The 21,973-nt window shown below is 36.5% G+C and overlaps 2 protein-coding genes across 7 annotated transcripts in view; one reads left to right on the top strand and one right to left on the bottom strand.

Annotated features, from left to right (window-relative positions):
* LOC121295451 (dual specificity mitogen-activated protein kinase kinase 4) overlaps positions 1-16,121 on the bottom strand; it is a 46,062-nt gene extending 29,941 nt beyond the window's left edge. For 2 of the 6 annotated variants that reach the window (XM_041220070.1, XM_041220071.1), the window contains exons 1-2: positions 15,788-16,120; positions 14,779-14,814 (exon numbers count right to left, since the gene is read on the bottom strand). In XM_041220070.1, coding sequence (XP_041076004.1) covers positions 14,779-14,814; positions 15,788-15,914 — 163 coding nt within the window. In that variant the 5' untranslated portion in view covers positions 15,915-16,120. Of the gene's footprint in view, positions 1-3,044; positions 3,078-14,778; positions 14,815-15,787 lie in introns of all 6 variants that reach the window. The other 4 variants (XM_041220068.1, XM_041220069.1, XM_041220072.1 and 1 more) reach the window with 4 other exon arrangements.
* A 2,609-nt stretch (positions 16,122-18,730) lies between these two features.
* LOC121295924 (transmembrane protein 220-like) lies at positions 18,731-21,906 on the top strand. The gene is made up of 6 exons (XM_041221051.1): positions 18,731-18,865; positions 19,341-19,374; positions 19,759-19,815; positions 20,619-20,742; positions 21,411-21,470; positions 21,571-21,906. The coding sequence occupies exons 1-6, from the start codon at positions 18,731-18,733 to the stop codon at positions 21,701-21,703; spliced, it is 543 nt and encodes a 180-aa protein (XP_041076985.1). The 3' UTR covers positions 21,704-21,906.
* Positions 21,907-21,973: the final 67 nt, after the last annotated feature.

Raw genomic sequence — 21,973 nt, 5'->3', positions numbered from 1 at the left:
GACTGAAACAGATTCTCTTGCAGTATTTTCCTGTATTTTACGCCATCCATTCTTCCTTCAATTATAACAAGATGCCCAGTCCCTGCTGATGAGAAGCATCCCCACAGCATGATGCTGCCACCACCATACTTCACTGTAGGGATGGTGTGTCTTGAGGCATGGGCATTGTTAGGTTTGCGCCACAGATAGCACGTTGAGTTTTGGCCAAAAAGCTCTATCTTGGTCTCATCTGACCACAAAACCTTTTCCCACATCACAGCTGGGTCATTCTCATGCTTTCTGGCAAACTCCAGACGTGCTTTCAGATGGTACTTTTTGAGTAACGGCTTCTTTCTTGCCACCCCTCCCTCCACTCCCAGCCACTGAACTCTGTAGCTCCTTCAAAGTATTTGTTGGCCTCTCTGTGGCTTCTCTCATAAGTCTCCTTGTTTGAGCACTGAGTTTTGAGGGACGGCCTTTTCTTGGCAGCGCCTGGGTGGTGTGATGCAGCTTCCACGTCCTGATTATTGATCCAACTGTGCTCACTGGGATATCCAAACACTTGGATATTATTTTGTACCCTTTCCCTAATCTATGCATTTGTATTACTTTCTCTCTAACTTCTGCAGAATGCTCTTTGGTCTTCATTTTCCTTCAGATTCACAGCCTTACCAATGATCATTCAACAGTGAGGTTTTTATCCAGAAAATGTGACAGGAACTTTATTGGTTCACAGGTGGAGGCCAATGGTAAGGTAACTGTGTCCTCGTTGGGGCAATTTCTTTCATCGGTGCAAAATGGAAGTTTCTACAGCACAGGGGGTGAATACTTATGCAAGCAAGATATTTCAGTTTTTTATTTTTCTTAAATATTTCCCCAACATAAAACCAATGTCACCTTACAATAATTGAGTTTGAGTGTTTTAAAATAAAAGCATCAAACAGAACGAAATTTCAATGTACCATTTGTAATTCATTAATATGAGAGAGTTGGTCAGGGGTCTGAATACTTTTGCAAGGCACTATTTGTCTATTAAGCGGAATAGTAAAACCACTGTTGCAAGGAGGGGGGAGTTATGTGGTGTGATTTGGGTCCCCTCTCAGATTGCAGCGACTTTTAGACACAGTGGAAGCAAAAAATACTTTTTTTTGTATTACTTTTATTTAATACCAATTCAACTTTAACCCAAGTGCAAGTTGTAGATGGACTTGCTTCCGCCAACTGCAGCACCTGTATAAAACGTCCGATGACAACCTTATGAAGGTCCTGAAATACTATAATCCTTTCTCTTAAGAAATGTTCCAAGTTGGGGCTCCCGAGTGGCGCATCCAGTAAGGGTACTCCGCGTGGAGTGCAGGATGCACCCTAGCGCCTGGAGATCACCGATTCGGGTCCAGGCTATTCCACTGCCAGCCGTGGACGGGAGTTCCCAGGGGGCGGCACACAACTGGCCAAGCGCTGCCCAGGGTGGGGAGGGCTTAGGTCAGTCACGGTGTCCTCAGCTCACCACGCACCAGTGACCCCTGTAAAATGGCTGGATGCCTGCAGACCTGCCTATAAGGGGCCCAGAGATGCGTAGTCCTCTGATGCTGTAGCTCAGAAGGTTGCTGCATGGTGGACCAGCAGAGTGAAAAGAAGTGGGCGGCTGACGGCACACATTTTGGAGGATGCGTGTGCTCGTCTTCATCCCTCCCGAGTCAGTGTGGGGGTTGCAGCTGTGAGCCAGGCTTAAAATTGGGCATTTGAAATTGGGGAGAAAATGGGGTAAAAAAACAATTGGCGATTCCAATAAAAAAAATATTCCTCATTTCTCATGAAGTCCCATGACTTCAATAATAAATTAGTTTTAAACTATGAAATATTTATTGCTTTCTACTGAAATCTTCAAAATATCAAATCTGCACCACCAAAAACATAGAGGAGGTGGCAGAAACATTCAAAGAGAGATCATTCTGAACCCCTTTAATATATTCCTACAATTTTATCTGGTGGTAAATGCTGAAATGCAAGTCTCCAAAAAATTGAATCCATCAATATCAGCAACAGTGGTCAACTAACAATATTAGTAATCTGGTCAACAAACACATACTGTTGAAGAAAAAGTAGTGATAATCAAGGTTTTAAAAGTCAATTTTCCAACTTATTTTAAGCTTATTTGATGAATCTCCGAGAGCAGTTATGGACAACTCTAGCAATCAAGATCAAATCCAATCCAAGTCTACTTCAAGCAGGTCCTAAATTTGTTAAATGAACCTGCTAAAGCTAATATTTTGTTTGCATCAATTCCCAAAACAGACTGGAATGGATGTAGAGTGTCAAAGCTGTGCACCGCAACTCGAAACAAGTGTACTGCTACAGTGGATTACCCTAAAGTCTCAAAGACTGTCTGTAAATACTAACTTTTCCTCCACTGGAGGGCAACTTTGACTTCCTGGGTGAAACAAAACCCAGAACCGTAGAAGTCACTTAAGGATCAGGATTGATTGAAAGCCACTTAAAAATATGAATACAAGATATTAAATGAAAGACAGAATCTCTCAAATTAAAAGTATCAGCAAACAAAAAAAGATATTCAGCTCAAGGGGACCAAGTGAGAATGCTGGTAGTGAAATTAAGCAGCAAGAAATTGGATTTTAAAACCTTGATTATCACTCATTTAGGTTTTGTTTTAACAAACAAACAAAAAGTACATAAAACATTCTTTGGGACTTGAACTAAATGGGGACAGCTTCACCGGTTAGTATTTAAAGGTGCACAAATAACTCTGGTAGAGCTTCCATTATCTTCAAAAGTGATTGAAATAAAGTGGGTTTTTAAACATGCTATTTTCCAATTAAAAAAAATAATTGCAGTTTCAACAGCACGGCATATTGAAAATAATATGCTTAGTGTCAGTGAAAAGCATTTATTGTAACTATTTCACAATGTACAAGGGTAAATGGAAGCTCTTATACCCACCAGTTCACCTTGAGTTAGTTAGGAACAGTGGACAGATTCCCCATACCAGGCTCTTAGTCCGAAAAACACAAAAGGGTTTGTATATTACTAGAAAATACATTGCTTACTTTGCGTAATTCCAGAGAAGTTTATCTGAAATCCTAAGGTAGAAAGAAAACATTTGTTTGTTTGTTTTTTTTTTTTAAATAAACAACATTCTGCAGTTTCACACAACAATCAGTTTACATTGCCCAGTATACAGCACCTGATAATTCTTCCTATTAAAACTTGCCTACTTGAACAAACTAACAGGTGTAGATGCAAATCAGCCCTGGTCGTGACTTTAAAGTAAGGAATAAATAGCAGTCACGGTTTCCCCCATGCTGTGAATGTTAGGTGTGTAGTGTATTTGTCTGTGCTGTACTATATGGCAATTTCTCATTTCTATCTGAATTTTAATCTAGCGATGCCTTCTTGAATTCTAATGTCCATGAAAATAAGACACCTATCCTGGTAGAGAAATAATTAAATGGCCTGGAAGCACATAGTCCAACATGTCATTGCTGTTCCTTCTAAGGATGTACTGTAGAAAGCACAAGGAATTCGATGTACAACTTGCTGGTTTAATAGTACAGAATTGCGTGCACTGCTACCAGGCAAATCACTTCTACATCAGGAACTATAAAGATACAACTGTAGAAAGCAGACAGCACTGCAGGTGACCCAATATACTGTACCACGGACCTGCACACTTGTATATTTTCAGCAATAATCATTTCGGACACCTGTATAACAGTTTTATTCTATTAAAAATTAACCTGCATAAAACAGGTCAAAATGATTCACTGCACAATATTATATACATTGTGCAACATAGCTATGCAGAGAAAACGCTTCCTGTATAATGTTTTGGTGGGGTGTTATTAGGGAAGTTAGATAATTGGTATATTTACAATATGGTTATTAGTTAAGGTCATAAGGCACAGAATAAGCAGCTACTTGCTTGTTCTTTGGGTGCTCAGCTTGTAAAAATAATATCTATTTAACATACAGCTGTTAGACACATATTTCTATCTTCCTGTTACTGTATCTCCCTATTGCAGGCAAGTTTCTCTCAATGGGAAAGACAGGTGCTTCTGTACCCAAGACTACAAAACATACTAATGATTCATAGGAATGCAGACTAAAAAGGTTACTACAGTGAATGTAATTAGTGAGGCCACTAGAACTCAATTACGTTCAGAATTTCACACTCCACACAGTTTACTTAAAGTTATATCAATTACTGCTCGTTTAAGGTCCTCATAAAAATAAATTAAAAAGCACCCTTTGTGCTGATCATGCCAGACACACTAAAGGGTGTCTGGCATGATCAGCAGAAACTGGCCAATCATTTTCTGGGTTTATTTTTTAGAAACATATGGGCTTTTTATGGTCAGTCAAAAACTGTTCAGAGGAGGGGGAAAAAAAAAAGTATAGTGTCTAAAGACTGAACTGATAAAATTCAGTAAACGCCAAATAAATCGTAGCCTTCGCTTTACTTTTAAAGTATTGTATAATTTCATACACATTGTAATAATTAAAATCAAGGACTACACTTATGAACCTGCGTATGCAAACTACATATGAGCATGGGATTGTCCGTGCCAGTATGCATTAACCAGCTTCTACAAAGGAAAACCATTGGCAGAAGAGGCTATGAGGCAAAACCAGAAAAAATCCACATTATAAGCAATTATAATCCAGGAAATAAGACAACCAGTTTCCAGTATCACAGCATTTAGCAAGAGAGTTAACAGACATGACAACCTATATCTAGATCCGTCTAGTGCAGCATGCCATCTGTTTACCCTTATAACATTCAATAGGAAAGCAAACAGCAAATTAATCAAATAAAATGGACACAAGCTTAGACTTGCAGGTAACCTACCCACGTGATATTTGTTGACCATCATTTTTGCAGCAATCCAAAATGTGGAATAAGGGATCTTTAAGTAGCAGGCTTTTAGCAGAAGCGATAATCTACACAGGAACCTACCAATTTGTGAGTTCAGGAGGGTAGAAGTTTTCACATTCCTGAAGACAGCTGATACCAAGCTTAATATATCACTAGGTTTGTGCCTTTGCATATTTAAGCACACTGCTGTCGAGAACTTCCATATGACAGATACTATTTAAAAAAAAAAAAAAAGCTGTAATACATTTAAAACCTAGATCAAGGGCCACAATGCTACAAGCTTTCTGCATTAACCATGCTATTGGGCACTAGAAACAGGTGCCACAGACGTTTATAGCAAACTGCATAAACGTTTTTTAAATTTGTATATTTATTTGTACTTTGCATAATTTTGATTCAAAGTATTTAACGCATTCAATGAAAACGGACACTTATTTAATAGGTTTCATAAAAACACTCAATGACAATAACTGACTTATTTTCCTACAAAAAACAAAAGAATAATTCATGTTTTGCAAACAATCCTGTGGAACTGGATTATTGTATAACAGAAATAGAGCATGCTGCATTAAGAATAAGGTTTGCAGTGCCCTAGTACTTTAATCTTGTTGCACAGTGTACAAATCAAAGTCTTCCTGGACTCTCATATTAGTTCCAACAGACTTGCTTCATAAGAAATACAAATAAACTAGGTTAGGTCAAGCAGAACATCTAGGATTTGAGGACTGGAACAGCCAGTCCAGTATTTATTATTCAGTTATATTGCAGCAGTTTATGGAGTAAAAATACCACATGAGTGTTAATAATTAAAGGAGTATGGGCAGTCTGCACCTCGCAAGCTACTGCAGTATTTGACAGTCCTTCAGAAACATGCAAAAGCTCTTTATTTAATACAAATAAAGAAAGTAGGAATATTGTTTATGTTTAATCAAGAAATGACGGTTGTGAGGCAATATGCTAAAACGTATTTATAAATTGTACATTGTGGAATGTATTTAGTTGTAAAATGATACACCAGACTGTGGTGCAGAGTGAATATAAATTGTTTATCCTCATTTGAAAGCGGGTAATAACAAGTGCAATTAATTCATTCCCATGGCCTCGTTTTCCTTCTAGCATACATCTTTTTACCTTAGGCTAGATTACCAAAGCTTGTTACTTTACTTGTAAAAAAATGTTACCCTTTTAAATCACATCTCAAACATTTTGTTAAAAACAAATGGTTCTACTTAATATACAGTAGCACTCTTGCTTCGGAAATCTTTTAAAAATATAGAAAAACAGAACTGGAAGAAACTGCTGCTCCATGAAAATCAAACATCTACATAAGACGACAGCTATTACAGCATGTGTGTACTTTGCAATGCAATCAGGAAGCGACATCTTGCGAAACCCAAACCAATTATCGATGGCAAGGATGTGGTCTCCAAAAGGGATAAACCCAATAACAAAATCTGTAGGAGTTGTGTACTTTGTACAGATCAGAGATATAATACAGGTTACTGTAGGTGCTCAAACTCTTATTCGCATAACCGCTCAGTTTTACTGCCAGAAAGACACATTAAAAGGTTAAAAACGTAACACTGAACCCAAGTCCGAGACCATTGTGTTGTGCCAAATAACAGATTTGTATACTCAACTCAGTCGGCTACCAGAGAGGTTTCTGTACAGGCTTGGGCACTGCATCATTATATTCAAATTGAAGTGCAATGGGGGGTAATTCCTAAATTACCATCAAACTTGGAATCTTTCAAATAATTACAGCAGAGATCATCCAAGCCCAAATAAGAAGCAAAAGAATAAGAGATAAGTCTATTTATGAAAGATTACAAGTCAATGTAAGAGATTCAGAGTATTTGTATTATACCAGTATCATTCAAGACCGATCACAAAGACACATAGTACTCATATATAAATTTCAATTATTGTAAAATTAAAAACAAAAAAACAAAGTAGGTCAAATGTAACATTTATTTTAAATAAATAAATAAAACTTCATAAAATGCTAAAAATAGTAATTCTAACATCTACTGACACATACGACTGGAGAACATTGATACTATTATAATTCTTCAATTTTTCAGACAAAAAACACACTACTTTACAATACAGGTCCAACAAACCATGGCTTTTTTTTTATTAAAATGGCTGCAGCTAAAAAAATCATTTCATAAAACACTCGTCTTGCACTTCCATGAAGTACACTGGTTGCAAAAAATGTGCAGTTGTGAAAGAAATACATGTTACAGCAAACCGGTATTTTAATTTCACATTAATGTTCTCAGTTTCCAAGCCTTGCTGTCAGGAATTCTGTTAACACTTCCTACGTCACCATGTTATAAAAACAGGTTTCTTTCAACACTACACTTGAGACCGACATACAGATTTTGATACAGAGCAAGGCATTTATTTAAAAGATCTGAATACCATTCCTTTGTAAAGTCAGTTTTAAACATGTTAACGATATCTCAAGTGTTCCTCGGTCTCTTCAACCGTAATGCCATGAATCCAAGGCCATATTACTGGGAATTGGAAGCCCTTTTTAACAGAAGCTCATCACATACTGTTGACAGAAATTAATCCCACACAATGTGTGTCAGCAGTAAAGGAGGAAATGGGTTAAAACTCACGTGACAGAAAAAAAAAAAGAATTACAGAACAACTTGAAAGGAAAAACGAAAAAGAAAAAACACTAGAATGGGGAAGTAAAAAAAATGAATACAAAGATTAGCAAGAAGGAAAACACAGTAATAAATAATTTACTAGCAAAGGCTCACCATCATTCAGCGCCAAGTCAGGTACGTAAAGGGTGTTGGAGGAAGAAAGGAGGGAAGAAAGAAAGAAAGCTTTTACCACATCATCATCATCAGAAGGAAATTGTCGGTTTGTCCTTAGCCAAGATAAAAGCTGAACTCAGTTATGTTTTTCTGTGAAAACTTGTCTGTGTAGAATCTACAGTATTGCACAAAATAAAACGTGAGTGTGTATTTATGTACATTTCTGTTTAATGTATGTATAAAACCATAACAGGACACTGAAGCCTGAACCAATAAATGGATTGAACATTTGTGGCTGATAATTCACTTCTACTGAAAACAAACTCTACTGAGGTTGGCTAACTGATACATCAAGAACAGGTAGCTCTAAATTCAGGTTTTACTGTACCGTATAAAAAGCTGTCAAATTATATGTGTGGAATCAACACTCTTGGTAATACTTTGCAATAAAGGCCAACGCTTGTCTCCATTCTTCTGAAACATTCTTATATAATAAAAAAAAAAAAAAAAAAAACGTCCTGAATAGTTTAACTACTGTTCAGAGTGGTGACTTGCTACTTTTATACCTTTCAGAAACATTGAGTAATCCAAGGATAAAAGGTGTACAAGAACAATATTCAGTGCCATGTTCAGTCCCATTGACTGGCTAATACAGGTTTTATTGAAGTTGGATTGGTAAATTCTCTTCATAAAGTGAGGTCTGTATGACATTAATAATCATATGTACAGTTAGTGTAGACATTTTAAATATTCACACTGCATACTTGATGGCTATCAAAATAAAGGCACATTTCAGGCTTGTTTTCATATATAATTTCATAAAAGTAGTTACTTTATTCATCCTAATATACTATTTGTCAAGTTATCCTTTTCCTTGAAGCTATGACCTTAAAATAATATTCTTTAACTTTAACAATCACAGCAGTTGATAACATCAATGTGAAACATGACAGCATTTATATGAATCAGTTTCTCTAATTTTCATTTTAATTTTGATAAGGTTGAAATCAAATTTTCTTGCCAAAGCATAATAAATGAATTCCCTGTATTTGTTACAAGTAATAGGACCCCAATATAGATTACCCACAGGAAACTGTTTAGGGTCAGGTGGCTTCCTACTACCTGCAACAAAGAAAGTGAATATGAGGTAGAACCCTTTAAGTAACCTGTTATCACGAACATTAGCAGAGTCGAAGACAACAAATCCCCCAAAAAATGTTGGTCTGCAGATACCTGTCAAATACCAAGATAGATAGTGAACCTCTTGGTTAACTGTGCCAATATCAGTGAAACCAAATACTGACATTTACCACTTACCAAGATCAGGCTGCCAAACTGATACTGCAACGGAATGCATATGAAGAAAGTACAATTGATTTAAATAAAAGGTCATTTTCAACCCGATTAGCATCACTAAAGACCATTAACATACCACTGAGAGAAGGTTGCAAGTTGGTGCAATTTTCATCTACCAAAATGTATTATGAACTGTTATCTGAAAAACTTATCTGAATTTAGCACACCAAGCCCATAATAGTTGAAGGACAGTGATTCACTGATTTTGGAATCAATACAATTTATGAACGAACTGACCAGTTGTGAAACTGCCTTTTACTGTGCATACAGTAGTTGTAGCCTTTCAAGTGTTGCTTACCACAAAAAAGCACAAAGAATAGCATTTAGGCTAATCCCAAGACTATGGCAATTTCTGCGAGGACAGTATAAAATACTGTACATAGCATGGGTGGGTGGAGAGGTATGTCAATTTATCAGAACTTATCATAAGTTTGTATTTAAAAAAAAAAACACAGAAATGAAGATAAATCTGATAGCTTCTGCTGTTCAAGCACAAAATCCACAGGCATGAAGATAAATCTGTTAACCAACCTAAAATTGATGGAAAGGAAATTCCCAATATACTGTAGAAGTGAGCATGTACTGCACAACCAGACACTGATAAAATACTAAAGTGGAGCTGTTATCATTGCAGAACAACTCAAGCACGGTAAGATTTCTGTAATTAATGCATTTTAGCAATAACTACATTAGACATTCAGTAGCTTGCCAACGCCATAAAGTCTGTCACATATTTGCAAACATGTAAGAAAGCATATTACAAAAAAATTAAAAAAATAGTTTAACACATAAAATGATAACAGCGGTTACTGGTTAATGTACCATTATGTTTCAATACTGTAACGCATGCACGCAAGTATATGCACAACATAAATGAATTATTCTTTACAATGTGCCCTACAACGGCACTTTGAGACAGCACTGCATGTACCAAAATTGTCACTGTTTAGTAGTTTGTTTTTAGACCTTAGACGATCTATCATGACTCAGGATTTTTATTTTGCTTCTGATAATTTAAAATCACATCAGGGTTAGACCCATCTTGTTGCAGAACAGACAGCTATTAAAGGGGTCTCTCACTGATACCCTGAGGAACCCAAAAGGAAATGTCTATTCCTAATGCAAATGTACTCCTAAAGTTCACAATATACAAAATGCATCTGACTGCCAAGTGGATCTGATCGACATGCAGAGTGATGTGGAAAGAAAACCATGACTGTTGAGGTGGCCAATTTAAAAAGGGAAAAAAAATGTTTTTGAATGGAAAAAGTATTTGTATAAGATTGGAGCGCTCTAAAATCAAGAAGTTATCGGGTGGGAAATAATGTTTATAGTACACTACCTTTCTAGAAAGTTGGATCCAATACTTAGTTACTACGTCACTGTTTTTTTGTTTTTTTTTATGGGTTTAGATGTGACTGAATCAGGCTAGAAAATGTAACAAACATAACCCACGTAAATTATAAAACATTTTAAAAAAATGAATTAATGTTTTTTTTTTTTTTTTTTTTTTTTTTTTAACAGTATGTTCAAAAACATATACAAAATTCCATCCAAAGTCTGATCATGTGGTAAACAGTTCCCAAGATATAGCCTTGACTCACCACTCAAAGCCAGACCTAAAATCTTGAAAATGTCCTCTAAAACATCTTGCTTGAAAAGCACAGAAAATGTTGCCTGCATGTTGGCTTGGCTTTAGGAATCCAAAGAGTTCAGGGGGGAGAAAAAAAATCCCAGAAACAAAAGGTTACAATTCAAAACTATTAACTGGTCTTCCATGTCTGGGGACTTCCTTTTGATTAACACTATGGTATTAAGCACAGTACTAATCCTAAATGGTATATAAAAATATAACTCCTTAGTGTATGTTTACTACTCTTATATAGGTTCAGTGCATTTTATATTCGTCTGGTACTTAATCAGAAAGCATACAGTGTTGATCAGCCAGTTTATTAACTTTTACACAAGCCCCCCCCCCCCCCCCCCCCCCCCCGGATAGGTATGGTCCTGCTATTACTTACTGCAGTATGTGGCTTAACATCTGCAATCCAGATGAAATAGTTTACAAAATAATGAAGGTCATCAATTCCGTAAAAAATGCAAATCCAAAACCTGGCATACAGCCTACATTTTAGATGTCAAAACACAACCCATCCCTGTGCACTGTCAAAAATTACTAACATGTAGTTGCATGACAAACTCGGTTAAGGGGATGGGAGAGAATACATAAAATCATACCAAGCAAAGGTCACAATAAGGTATGAAATTAAATCCTAACCACACTCCACTCTGACAGTACACCAAGGCCGTGTAAATGAACCCGATGCCAAAGCTTAATTCAGTTAGTCGTGCCCCACCCATTGTATTTTCTAAATAAGACTGAAAACTGAAGGTATGTTACATTGAAATTATTATTCGGCATATTGATGTAGGATTTACAATCCATATGAACTGAATATTCTGCTTATGATCTGCCATATTCTGAATAAGAGCGTGTCGCAATTGCTAGCAAGGACAATACTAAAAGTCAATGCAGAATGCTGTTGGAATTCTAAGAATGCAACAGACATGCACACTATACTTAATTTGTGTACAGAGGATTTCCACCCATGCATGCCAATTACAGGTGCTTACTATTTAGCATATTAACGAAAGCTGTAGTATATAAATGAGGAATTCTACAGAGGAATGGCATATTCTGCATCATGCAGACCAGTGCTTCCCAACCCTGTTCCTGGAGGACCACCTACCCTGCTGGTTTGTGTTCCAACGAGCTCACAATTACTTAATTGAACCCTTAATTTAAAGTAATAATTTGTTTAAATTGAACTTTTTAATCATGTAACTTATAAAAAGTTGGAGAATTCAAGTTCCTTTTAAGTAATTGCAATCTCAGTTGGTACAAAAACCAGCAGGGTAGGGGGTACTCCAGGACCAGGGTTGGGAACCACTGATGCAGACAATATGTGGAAAACATTCCCTGTACTCCTAAACAGCATAAATGTACTGAATGCAAGTAAAAGAATAAAGGCTTAAATTCTCAAAGCAATTTGTCAAAAGGAGAAATGCACTAAAAAAAGAAGTTAAACTAGAAATAAGCAACTCAGATTTTTGATTCAGCAGCTTATGAGTAGTCTCTTGTTGGTTTTCAGAATTATAATTGGTGTTGACTTTTTAAAACCCCAACCTTGATTTATTCAGAATGCTTTTGATGGTGTATCAATTTAAAGAGAAGGTTATGAATAACACAAACGCCTTTTGTTTGCAAAATCTCTGGCTAGCAGTGATTACAAGTTTACTCAAAAATGTCATTGTTTTAAGCAACCCAATATTTTTGGACCAGGTGACCCCCTTTAAGTTTTTTTTTTTTTTTTCATATAAGCTTTACACAAGTCTATCCACTGGGATTTTTGTCCATTCTTCAAGACAAAAATGCTCCAGCTCCTTCAAGTTATTTTTCAGTTGGTGTACAACAATCAAGGGGGGGGGGGGGGGTTTCCCAGTCCCTGGTATATAAAAACTATACTTGCGCCAGAAAGGGTCATTTTAACAGAACTTAATGGGAGTAAACAGGTGCACTTCTTCTATAAAGCCCAGCTCTGTGGAGTGTACAGCTTAAAGTGGTCCTATGGACAGATACTCCTTCCGCTGTGGAGCTTTGCAGCTCCTTCAGGGTTATCTTTGGTCTCTTTGTTGCCTCTCTGATTAATGCCCTCCTTGCCTGGTCCATGAGTTTTGGTTGCCAGGTTTGTTGCCATATTCTTTCCATTTTTTAATAATGGCTTTAATGGTGCTCTGTGGGATGTTCAAAGTGGACTTTGCCAGAAACACTTTTTTTTTTTTTCACAACTGACCTGTTTAAGAGCTCCTTGTCTTCATTGCCAACTGCTTGGTGGTGCCCCTTGCTTAGTGGTGTTACTTCTGTATACTGAGATCATGTGACAGATCTGTACTTAGATTGCACACTTGGACTTTATTTAACATTATGTGACATTTTTGGTTGCACCAGATCTTATTTAGAGGCTTAAAGCAAAGGGGGTGAATACATATGCACGCACCACTTTTCCGTTATTTATTTTTTAGAATTTTTTTAAACAAGTTATTTTTTTCATTTCAATTTTAAATTCCAGGTTGTAAGGCAACAAAATAGGAAAAATGCGGGATATATGTACCGTGCGGTAAAAGTAATGTAAACAGTACCCGGAATGTTTAATGCGAATGTACGAGGTCACACTGAGTGAAGGTGTTCACTTTGCAAATAACATATTCTGCTTTAAGCCAGAATAACGTTTCCCCAGTCCACATTTACACGGCTGCCGGTGAAAATCCCGAAATGCTTTCCCTAAAAGCAACTAAATCAATTTGAAGTATTTCGTGCATTTGATACCAGGTAGTACTCAACATTTGGGCTGCCGGTTCAATCCAGAGATGCTTGGATGGAAGCATCAGTAACAAGATTCTTCCAAGGCATTGATACACGTAATTTTTACTTACGTTTGTCACCCAAGTCAACCCTGCTTTATTGAAAGCAGTGAGAGGTTCTGACTGACCTAGGTAGAACATGCCAGTGTGAAAGGGACTTTAGTCCATTAAGGGACTGATCTGATCAAACTATCACCTGTCAGAATAAGACACAGTTGGACTTTTAAAAACTTTTTATAGTACAGTACCAGGAAATCCACTCAAAAATTCATTAACCACTTATTTTCAGGGGTAATCCAGAGATAAGGAGGGATAAGTGTTTACAGGGTGGCTCCCCAGTGCTGTAAAATGCTGCACAAAATCCCATCTATGGCTTTCCTTGGTAAATTGGATAAGGAAGGTTTTCACAGCAGCATTGCAAAGTTGCTAACAGACAATACAATCACTGTGCATTTAACACATGGTTCACTGTTTGTTTTTATTCTTCCATTGTTCAACTATATCGGTGATTACATAGTTATAAGCAGAATCGTTATGGAACAAAATATTGAGCAAATATGATTGCAAAAATAACAGTAAATAAATATTAATATTTTTGTTATATAGTGGTATGGCTGAAAATGTATACTGCACCAGCTAAGCATTTTTAAAATGTACAGGAAAATACTCCATTATTAAATAGTTGTTTTTACCATAAATTTAGTAAGAATGAAAATTTTTTTCTGCAAGAACAGCTCTTAGATTCTCCTAGTACATAAAATGAACCAGAAACATAACCAGCCTCCTAAAAATACTAAATCTGTAAAATGTAAACTAATAATACTTTAAAAGATCCACATACTTGATTATGTATTGTTCAATACATCACACAATGGTGTTACATGAAAAATGCTAACCGAAACTAACGTTCTTACTCAAAACCAAAAAAAGCAAAAAAAAATTACTTTTTTTTTTTTAAAATCTTAAATAACGTAAAATAGATATTTAAAAAATCACCCTAGAGGCAGAAAGAAACAGAAACACAGACTAATGACAGACCATGGTTTTTACATGAATACCCATATGCACACCTGTTGGTAAAAAACAACAAAAAACCCAACTATTTCTTCATTTTTGTAGGTACAGTATATATTGTATTATTACTGTATTTAAGTGTGCTTCTACTTAGAAGCATACTGTTTTCTATGTTGCATAATTCTAAATTACTATTACTATATAACATATATATATATATATATATATATATATATATATATATATATATATATATATATATATATACACATACACACACACACACACACACAAAGGGTGCACCAACGAGAAAAACTGACAAAAATGTGAAAATACCTGTTTCATTCTGACATCTCCAGCAAGTGTTGGTCTCTGTAGGGTTTAAACGAAAAATAAAATTAAATATTGCGTTTGTAATGCAATTTATTAGCAAACATTATACAGTTATGCATTAATCTGAAGTAATGCCAACTGGAAATTGGCCAAATCTCTCCATGTAGCCTATACTCACTTCTCCGTGGCATAGTAACAACTGCTACACAATGTCACAAATGTAAAAATTCAAAACATAACGTTCACCTAAATTTATACTAAATCATCTTTTCCAGATGCCTATCTAAATTAGTGTAGTTACTACTGGATTACTTATTAGTGTAACTTTACGCAATAAAAAAAAAAAAAACACATATATTTCTAAAACCTAAATTCTTTCAACCTGTAGTAGTGATAGTACTACTACGACTAATAATAATAATAATAATAATAATAATAATAATAATAATAATAATAATAAACACCACCACCACCACTCCGGTAAACTTTGAAACAATGCACGTATAAGGCCTTCCTATATAAAATAAAAATAAACACAGACACACCAACAGCAAAACGCTACACGTTAAATATTGAGCTCTTGTTCCAACAGTCCTTAAAATAATTATCCCAGCATTTGCAGCAGGAGGGCTATAGTTAACGTTTAAAAATGTTCATGCATTACAGCTAGCCTACCGTATTTACAAAGGCCCTAGGCAAAAATAAGCCCCTCCGTAAACAACTATCTTAAAAGCATATTGCCTGCGAAATGCATACGTCCCAAAGCGTCTATGTTTCTCGAGTTGTACGGTTTTATAAACACCACCGAGACGGTAAATTAAAAGCTTGCTTAAACGTTAGAGGCCTACACACAGTGGGCGATAAGGAAATGCGAACTGCATTGCTACGGTGCAATCAGCAATCTCCTATGGCAGTAACACTCACACAAAATAATGCTTTTTTTAAAAAATAATAATAATAATAATAATGATGTTACCCAACATGATTCTTGTTTGTTTTGAGCTGAGCTTACCCTGCATGGTGCTTACTGTTGTGGTTTGTTGAGACTGGTGTTGGTGATGGTGTGATGTAGATCCTGGGTTACTGCTGTCGTAGCTGAAGGAGATTGTGGAGTTGTTGCTGGGGCTGGGAGTCGCCATTGTTGTATGTTTGCTTCCAGCAGCAGCACTGAGGCTGCAATGCAGCAGCTTTACTCTTTTCAGGCAGGATACCTAGCTACACAGCGCAGTATAGCAGGACGCTTCCGTCTAAAAAGCTGAACTAATACAGGCAGTAAGGACACCTAGCTACCGAAGTCAATATAACACTAGAACATTGAAAACAGTCCTTTGGTTTAATTGCCCTAATTCAAAAGGCACAGGACACCTAGCTTCTGAACTCAGTATAGCACGAACATTCCTGTCTAACTGACCAAATTGTGTGGCCTAATTTCCGCCCACGTAGTCTGACAGCACAAACCCTAAAACAGCAGATAAAGGTTTGTGAAGCATTGTGATGCAACAACTTTACGAACAAGTTTGTAGTCATAGAAGAAACTTGCGGGTTGAGACATTTATCCTTGTTTGTTATGCTTTATTTGTAACTAAAATAAGCAACAAATAATGTATGCTGAGGGGCTAGCTTCTAGGAGCTTCAACCAAAAGGTGGTCTTATATCTTTTTACATATGATATAGAGATATATTATATCTATATAATATATAGCTATATATATATATATATATATATATATTGGTAAATTATAGTTCAAGTATTGTTGTGATGTATATTATAATTGCTTGGCGGCATATAGAAAACGCCATCGATAATACTGTTATACTGAAGAGCACAACAGTTCTGAATATTCTTATATGCACTTTGATTACCTTCAAAACATACAATACAGTAATAACTGTATAGTATAGTGTAGTATTTTAGACACTGGACCTTTAAATGCAATACAATGCTATTGTGTATGTTTATTTTGTCTCCGCCCATATTGAAGTACTGTATTTCCTTTTGCATTTGTAAATGCATACAAAACATGAACAGACATGGTTATGGTGTTCCTAAATAGAATATATATATATATATATATATATATATATATATATATATATATATATATATATATATATGTATACCCAGTGTAGTTAACCAGCATACAGTTAACTATACTTGAGTTTCTAATGCGTGTGAGCAATATTTAATTTCCTGTTGATATTCTGTGCTTCGTCATAGCACCATCTATTGGTTAATCACCAGTAACGCATAACAATATTCTCCTGTATTTCAAACTTCAGTGTAATACTAATAACACTATGTAACACAATTTTTGTTCCTGGGTAGTAAGTGTTATTTCCTAATAGCTTATGCCTCAAAAGTATAAAAAATGGCTATTATTCCCCACAAACTTTGCTTTTGTGACCAGGACAGTGATATTTTGAAATGTACCTATTTCCAATGAGAAAACGGTCTTTTCGTTCACATAAAGTCAGAAAAAAACAACATATGAATCCAAATTACCATGTATTTATACTAAAGTAATACAAAAACGACTACAAAAGATTTAGAAGTGAGTAGTTTTTCGAGATTTACGATTATACTGTAAATCACTTTCACGAATCAGCCCGCAAATGTAGTCTCCCATCATGTTCTCGTTATACTGTCCTTGGTAGCGCCGTTCAAAGTCCAGTATATCCTGGTGGAACCGCTTGCCTTGCTCCTCCGAGTACGCTCCCATGTTCTCCTTGAATTTATCAAGATGAGCATCAAGGATATGGACTTTGAGGGACATCCTACAGCCCATTGTGCCATAGTTCATCACCAGAGTCTCAACCAGCTCCACATAGTTTTCAGCCTTGTGATTGCCCAGGAAGCCCCGAACCACTGCGACAAAGCTTTTCCAAGCCGCTTTCTCCTTACTAGTGAGCATCTTGGGGAATTCATTGCACTCCAGGATCTTCTTTATCTGTGGTCCGACGAAGACACCAGCTTTGACCTTTGCCTCAGACAGCTTAGGGATGAAGTTTTGAAGGTACTTGAAGGCTGCCGACTTCTTATCTAGAGCTCTGACAAATTGTTTCATAAGGCCCAATTTGATGTGCAGTGGTGACATCAGTACCTTCCGGGGGTCCACCAGTGGCTCCCACTTGACGTTGTTCCTCCCCACAGAGAACTCGGTCCGCTGTGGCCAGTCCCGCCTGTGGTAGTGCACCTTGGTGTCCCTGCTGTCCCAAAGGCAAAGATAGCAGGGAAACTTGGTAAAACCGCCTTGGAGACCCATCAGGAATGCCACCATTGCAGCCTCTTGATGCCATCTCAGAAAAATGCAAATATGTATCCACTTATGCAGCTGGAACTAAACTGAACTGGTGGGCTTAAGGCCCCTGTATTTATACTACTATTTATATTACTGGAAAGTTCTAGAAGTTACTCCAAGTTTACTCAGCACTGAATCTATCTGGAATGTTCTGGAAAATTGGTAAATTTCAATCACTGTCCTGGTCACAAAAGCAAAGTCTGTGGGGAATAATAGCCATTTTCTATACTTTTGAGGCATAAGCAATTAGGAAATAACACTTACTACCCAGGAACCCCAAAAAAAAAAATTGTTACACGGTGTAATTGCATATATGATATTTCAATCCAGTGTAACAGCGATAACCACGTGATGAAAATAGCAATAATGTTGCATGCATCACGTGAACATTTTTGTTAATTGCCTGCCACATTCTATATTGACAAAAAATTCCTATCACATTAAAACAGTACTGTAGTGTTATACTGTTTAGTATGCTCTTACGCTGTATTTCTTCATCTTAAATCGATGCTGAATAACGCGGCAATAAAACAATTGGCTTTGTATAGGTCATTATAGCAAAAGTAGAATTACACTTCCCAAATTCCAAAGGTAATAATTACCCACGTGACACCGGGTGGAGGAGTTTCCTCTGAAAGAAGTACCAAAACACCGAAATGAGCAAGAAGGACACATTAAGAGAAAATATAAAACCTGGCAGACATTCGTCATATTCTCGATGTTTTCATATTCTGTGGAGAAGCTGCAATCTGTGCATGTCTGTCTTTTTTGCATTAGCAGCATATGTGCAGGTAGGGTATTACACTGGCCTTTGAGTGTATCTGCTATGCGACCGAGTTCTGTTACATTCATTGTTATGTACAAAGTTTAAAATATTACACACTGTTATAATCAAGTGGTATAATAATATAAGTTGTGTTGGCTAAACACCATAGCAGAAACCAGTAAATCAGTTGTATTACTGGTTACATAACTTAGCAAGTGAAAAACTGGGCCGGGAGGCAACAAATAAACGGGAAACTTACTATTTTAAACTATACACTTTCCTATTTACCTGGCAACAGTATCAGACTTTTGTACACGTCTGTTAAATATTTCGTAGTCAATGACCTGGTTATTTAATTTCTTCGTGTACAGTATATAATATTGTCACGAAATGTGTGCAATAGACTATCAAGTCAGTGCAACAGGGGTATGTTCTTTCTTTTTACAGTGTTTGGCCAATTAGTATATAAATATTAACCTGTCCTATGTTCTTCTTTTTAGATTAATGACCCAGATGCAACTATTTGGATGGTAAGTAATTACTTGGCTCATTGAAAATAAAATAAACTTTATTCTCCACTCCACGTAGTTAGGATCCCTTAATTTAGAAATGTACACTGTCATTTTTAATTTCAAAGTACAGTCTAAAATAACTCAATCTTGTTTACAATATATTTCGTAACAATTACGTTTTATTCTTAAACATTTTGGTTTTACAGTGTACACAGTGTGCAACACGTTGGATGAAACAATCAGCCAGTCAGATTGAGGGACTGCCAGTGCTTGTTTCAAACCACAGTGGTGCACTGCAAATCATGCTAATTTTGGAATAGAGAAATTAAATTCTCATTGATTGCATTGAGTGATGCTCAGAAGTTTTTGGATTTCTAGTCATTGTTTTGCTTTAATTCACAGGCAGCATATGCCATCCCAGCTGGTTTATGCTTTTGGGTCAGCCTCAAACCTATGATTACAGGTAGGAACTAGTTTTGTAAATTAAAAAGCAATTGACACCTCAAAAGTTTCTGATAACTTAGTCATGCTGAATCAGTTCTGTATCTCTAGGTACTAGTGAACTGTATTTATGCTATTGTATGTTATTAACTGTGTTTTTGATCTATGTATTTATTTATATTTTTTACCTGAACCTCTTATTTTGAATGTCACCTCATAGCTGCGACCCACTTACCGATCAGGAGGACTGAAGACCAAAGGGCTGCCTCCATTCTGGCTTCTTTTCACCCTTCAGTATAAGCAATGGATATTACCCGGCTACTGAAACCTGAAGGCAAGGCACCTAGCCTGGGAAGTCTGTGCCTGTATTTATCAGGAACCTGACCAGTTTGGGTCTCTGAAGCGTGATGAGGTGAATTCACCAGCCTAGATTGGCAATTTGGTGCGAAAAGGATTAAAACCTCACCCTCCTCACTGTGATGCTGTTTTTCCTAGTCACTCGGGACTATATATCAAGATCCCTTTTTAATAAAGCAGCCCCAAGGTCAAGAAGGGTGAATATCTTGGTCCAAAAATGAAGAACTAAGTCATGAACATGTTCTTCATTTCATCGAACATGTCATTGTGAGAAAAGCAAAACCTCCTACTTCTTGTTCAAAACAAAATTCGAATGATCTGTTAGAATAGACTGAAAACCAACCCTTTAAAGCCGTTGAGCCATGAGCCGTTGCATGTTAGTAATGATTTTGGTAAATACAGTGGGATTGTGTATGTTGGAGGCTTCTGACTGGATTGGTTTACAGTTTTTGATATGTTGTCTTTCAGAGACTTTAATCTGGAGAAAACTATGTGATCTGCACATGTTTCTTTGTGCCACAGTTGCTGGTATCTTGGGGTGGTCTCTTTACAACAGTACAACAAAGGACATTATCCATGAAGAAGAGGGGAGGTATGTTTATATCAGAAGTTAAACATGACTAGTAGAATATGTCATTAACTTTCATTGGGTTTCCAAATTCTGGTATACAGAGAAGACACTAAAGTTTCAATAAACAAATGCAACACAGGCTCCCATTGACAGCATTGTATAGCAGTCTGTTACTGAATAATATAGTGCAATAGCTATGGATACACCAAGTGTACTTGAAGATAAGTCATCCTCGCTAGTATAACATCCTCGACTTTCTTATCTTATCCATTTGAAATGCTTGTCATCTCCTTTTACAATGGAGCTATAAAATTATGCCTTAAACAGTGGGACTGGCATAGCCAGTGATGTTAATATGGTCTATATGTGTTTATTTGGTGTGCAAAGAATGACAAATAGGCCATATTAACTATTCTCTAGGATACAAATAAATGTGGGCAATTTGAGCAGAGAGGAATGTCCCCCATTGGTTCTCTGATCTTCCTTCTAGAAAGACCAATGTCCCATCCTAAGAAGACTGTGTTACTTCTGTTCTATTAATGGGATAGATACAGCATGCATACATTGTGTTTTTATACTGAAACCACTTTCAGTTAAGCAGGCATGAAGATCCCAGCACACTGCTCCTAAAACGCTTTGCTGTCTGGTGCATTAGTCAGTTTATTAACATTGTTTTACTGTTTTTTCAGGGAGTGTTTTGGTTTGGTATTAATAGCAGTATGGCTCCTTCTTTGTCGACATTCAGAAAAGTGAGTGTTGTTGTTTTTGATAAACAATATTAAAACAAAAGGCATATTGCATTCTCACATGCAATAATATTTTACTTTTATTCATGATTTCCCCTTTCAGGAGTGGAGTTGGTGGCTTAAGACTTTTGACTGCAGTTGCTATCACCATATTTCCATTTGTTGCTTGGCTATACTATTACATTAACAAAGAATTGAGGTCCAGCTGGCCCTTACACTGCAAAACTACACTATAGACCATGGAGAATATGAACTGGACCAGATTGAAGCATGGATGTAACTAATTAAACAAATTTAAATATAATATATAAATAAAGCACAATTATTTAGAGCTATATGGTCTATTTGTTCTTCCAAAGAATTACCAAATTTTCTGTTTATCTCATCCAGGTGGCTTTTTAGTTAAAGCACCCATGTGGCCTCAATGCAGCTGTCAGAATCTGCCTAACCTTTAGGTGCATCTGGTACCCCAGACTGTAATCATTCACCTGTCTCCCTGCAACACT

This window comes from Polyodon spathula, chromosome 20, assembly GCF_017654505.1.
Source record: "Polyodon spathula isolate WHYD16114869_AA chromosome 20, ASM1765450v1, whole genome shotgun sequence".
NCBI classification, from domain to species: domain Eukaryota; kingdom Metazoa; phylum Chordata; class Actinopteri; order Acipenseriformes; family Polyodontidae; genus Polyodon; species Polyodon spathula.
Note: the sequence above shows the minus strand (reverse complement) of the source record. Positions and strands in the feature narration are given on the sequence as shown.

Excerpts from the sequence above, each read along its gene's own strand:
- LOC121295924 (XM_041221051.1), top strand. The coding sequence starts at position 18,731 with ATGAGCAAGAAGGACACATTAAGAGAAAATATAAAACCTGGCAGACAT. Across the intron at positions 18,866-19,340 it reads CATTAGCAGCATATGTGCAG|ATTAATGACCCAGATGCAAC; the intron begins GTAGGGTATTAC and ends TCTTCTTTTTAG. Across the intron at positions 19,816-20,618 it reads CCTCAAACCTATGATTACAG|AGACTTTAATCTGGAGAAAA; the intron begins GTAGGAACTAGT and ends GTTGTCTTTCAG.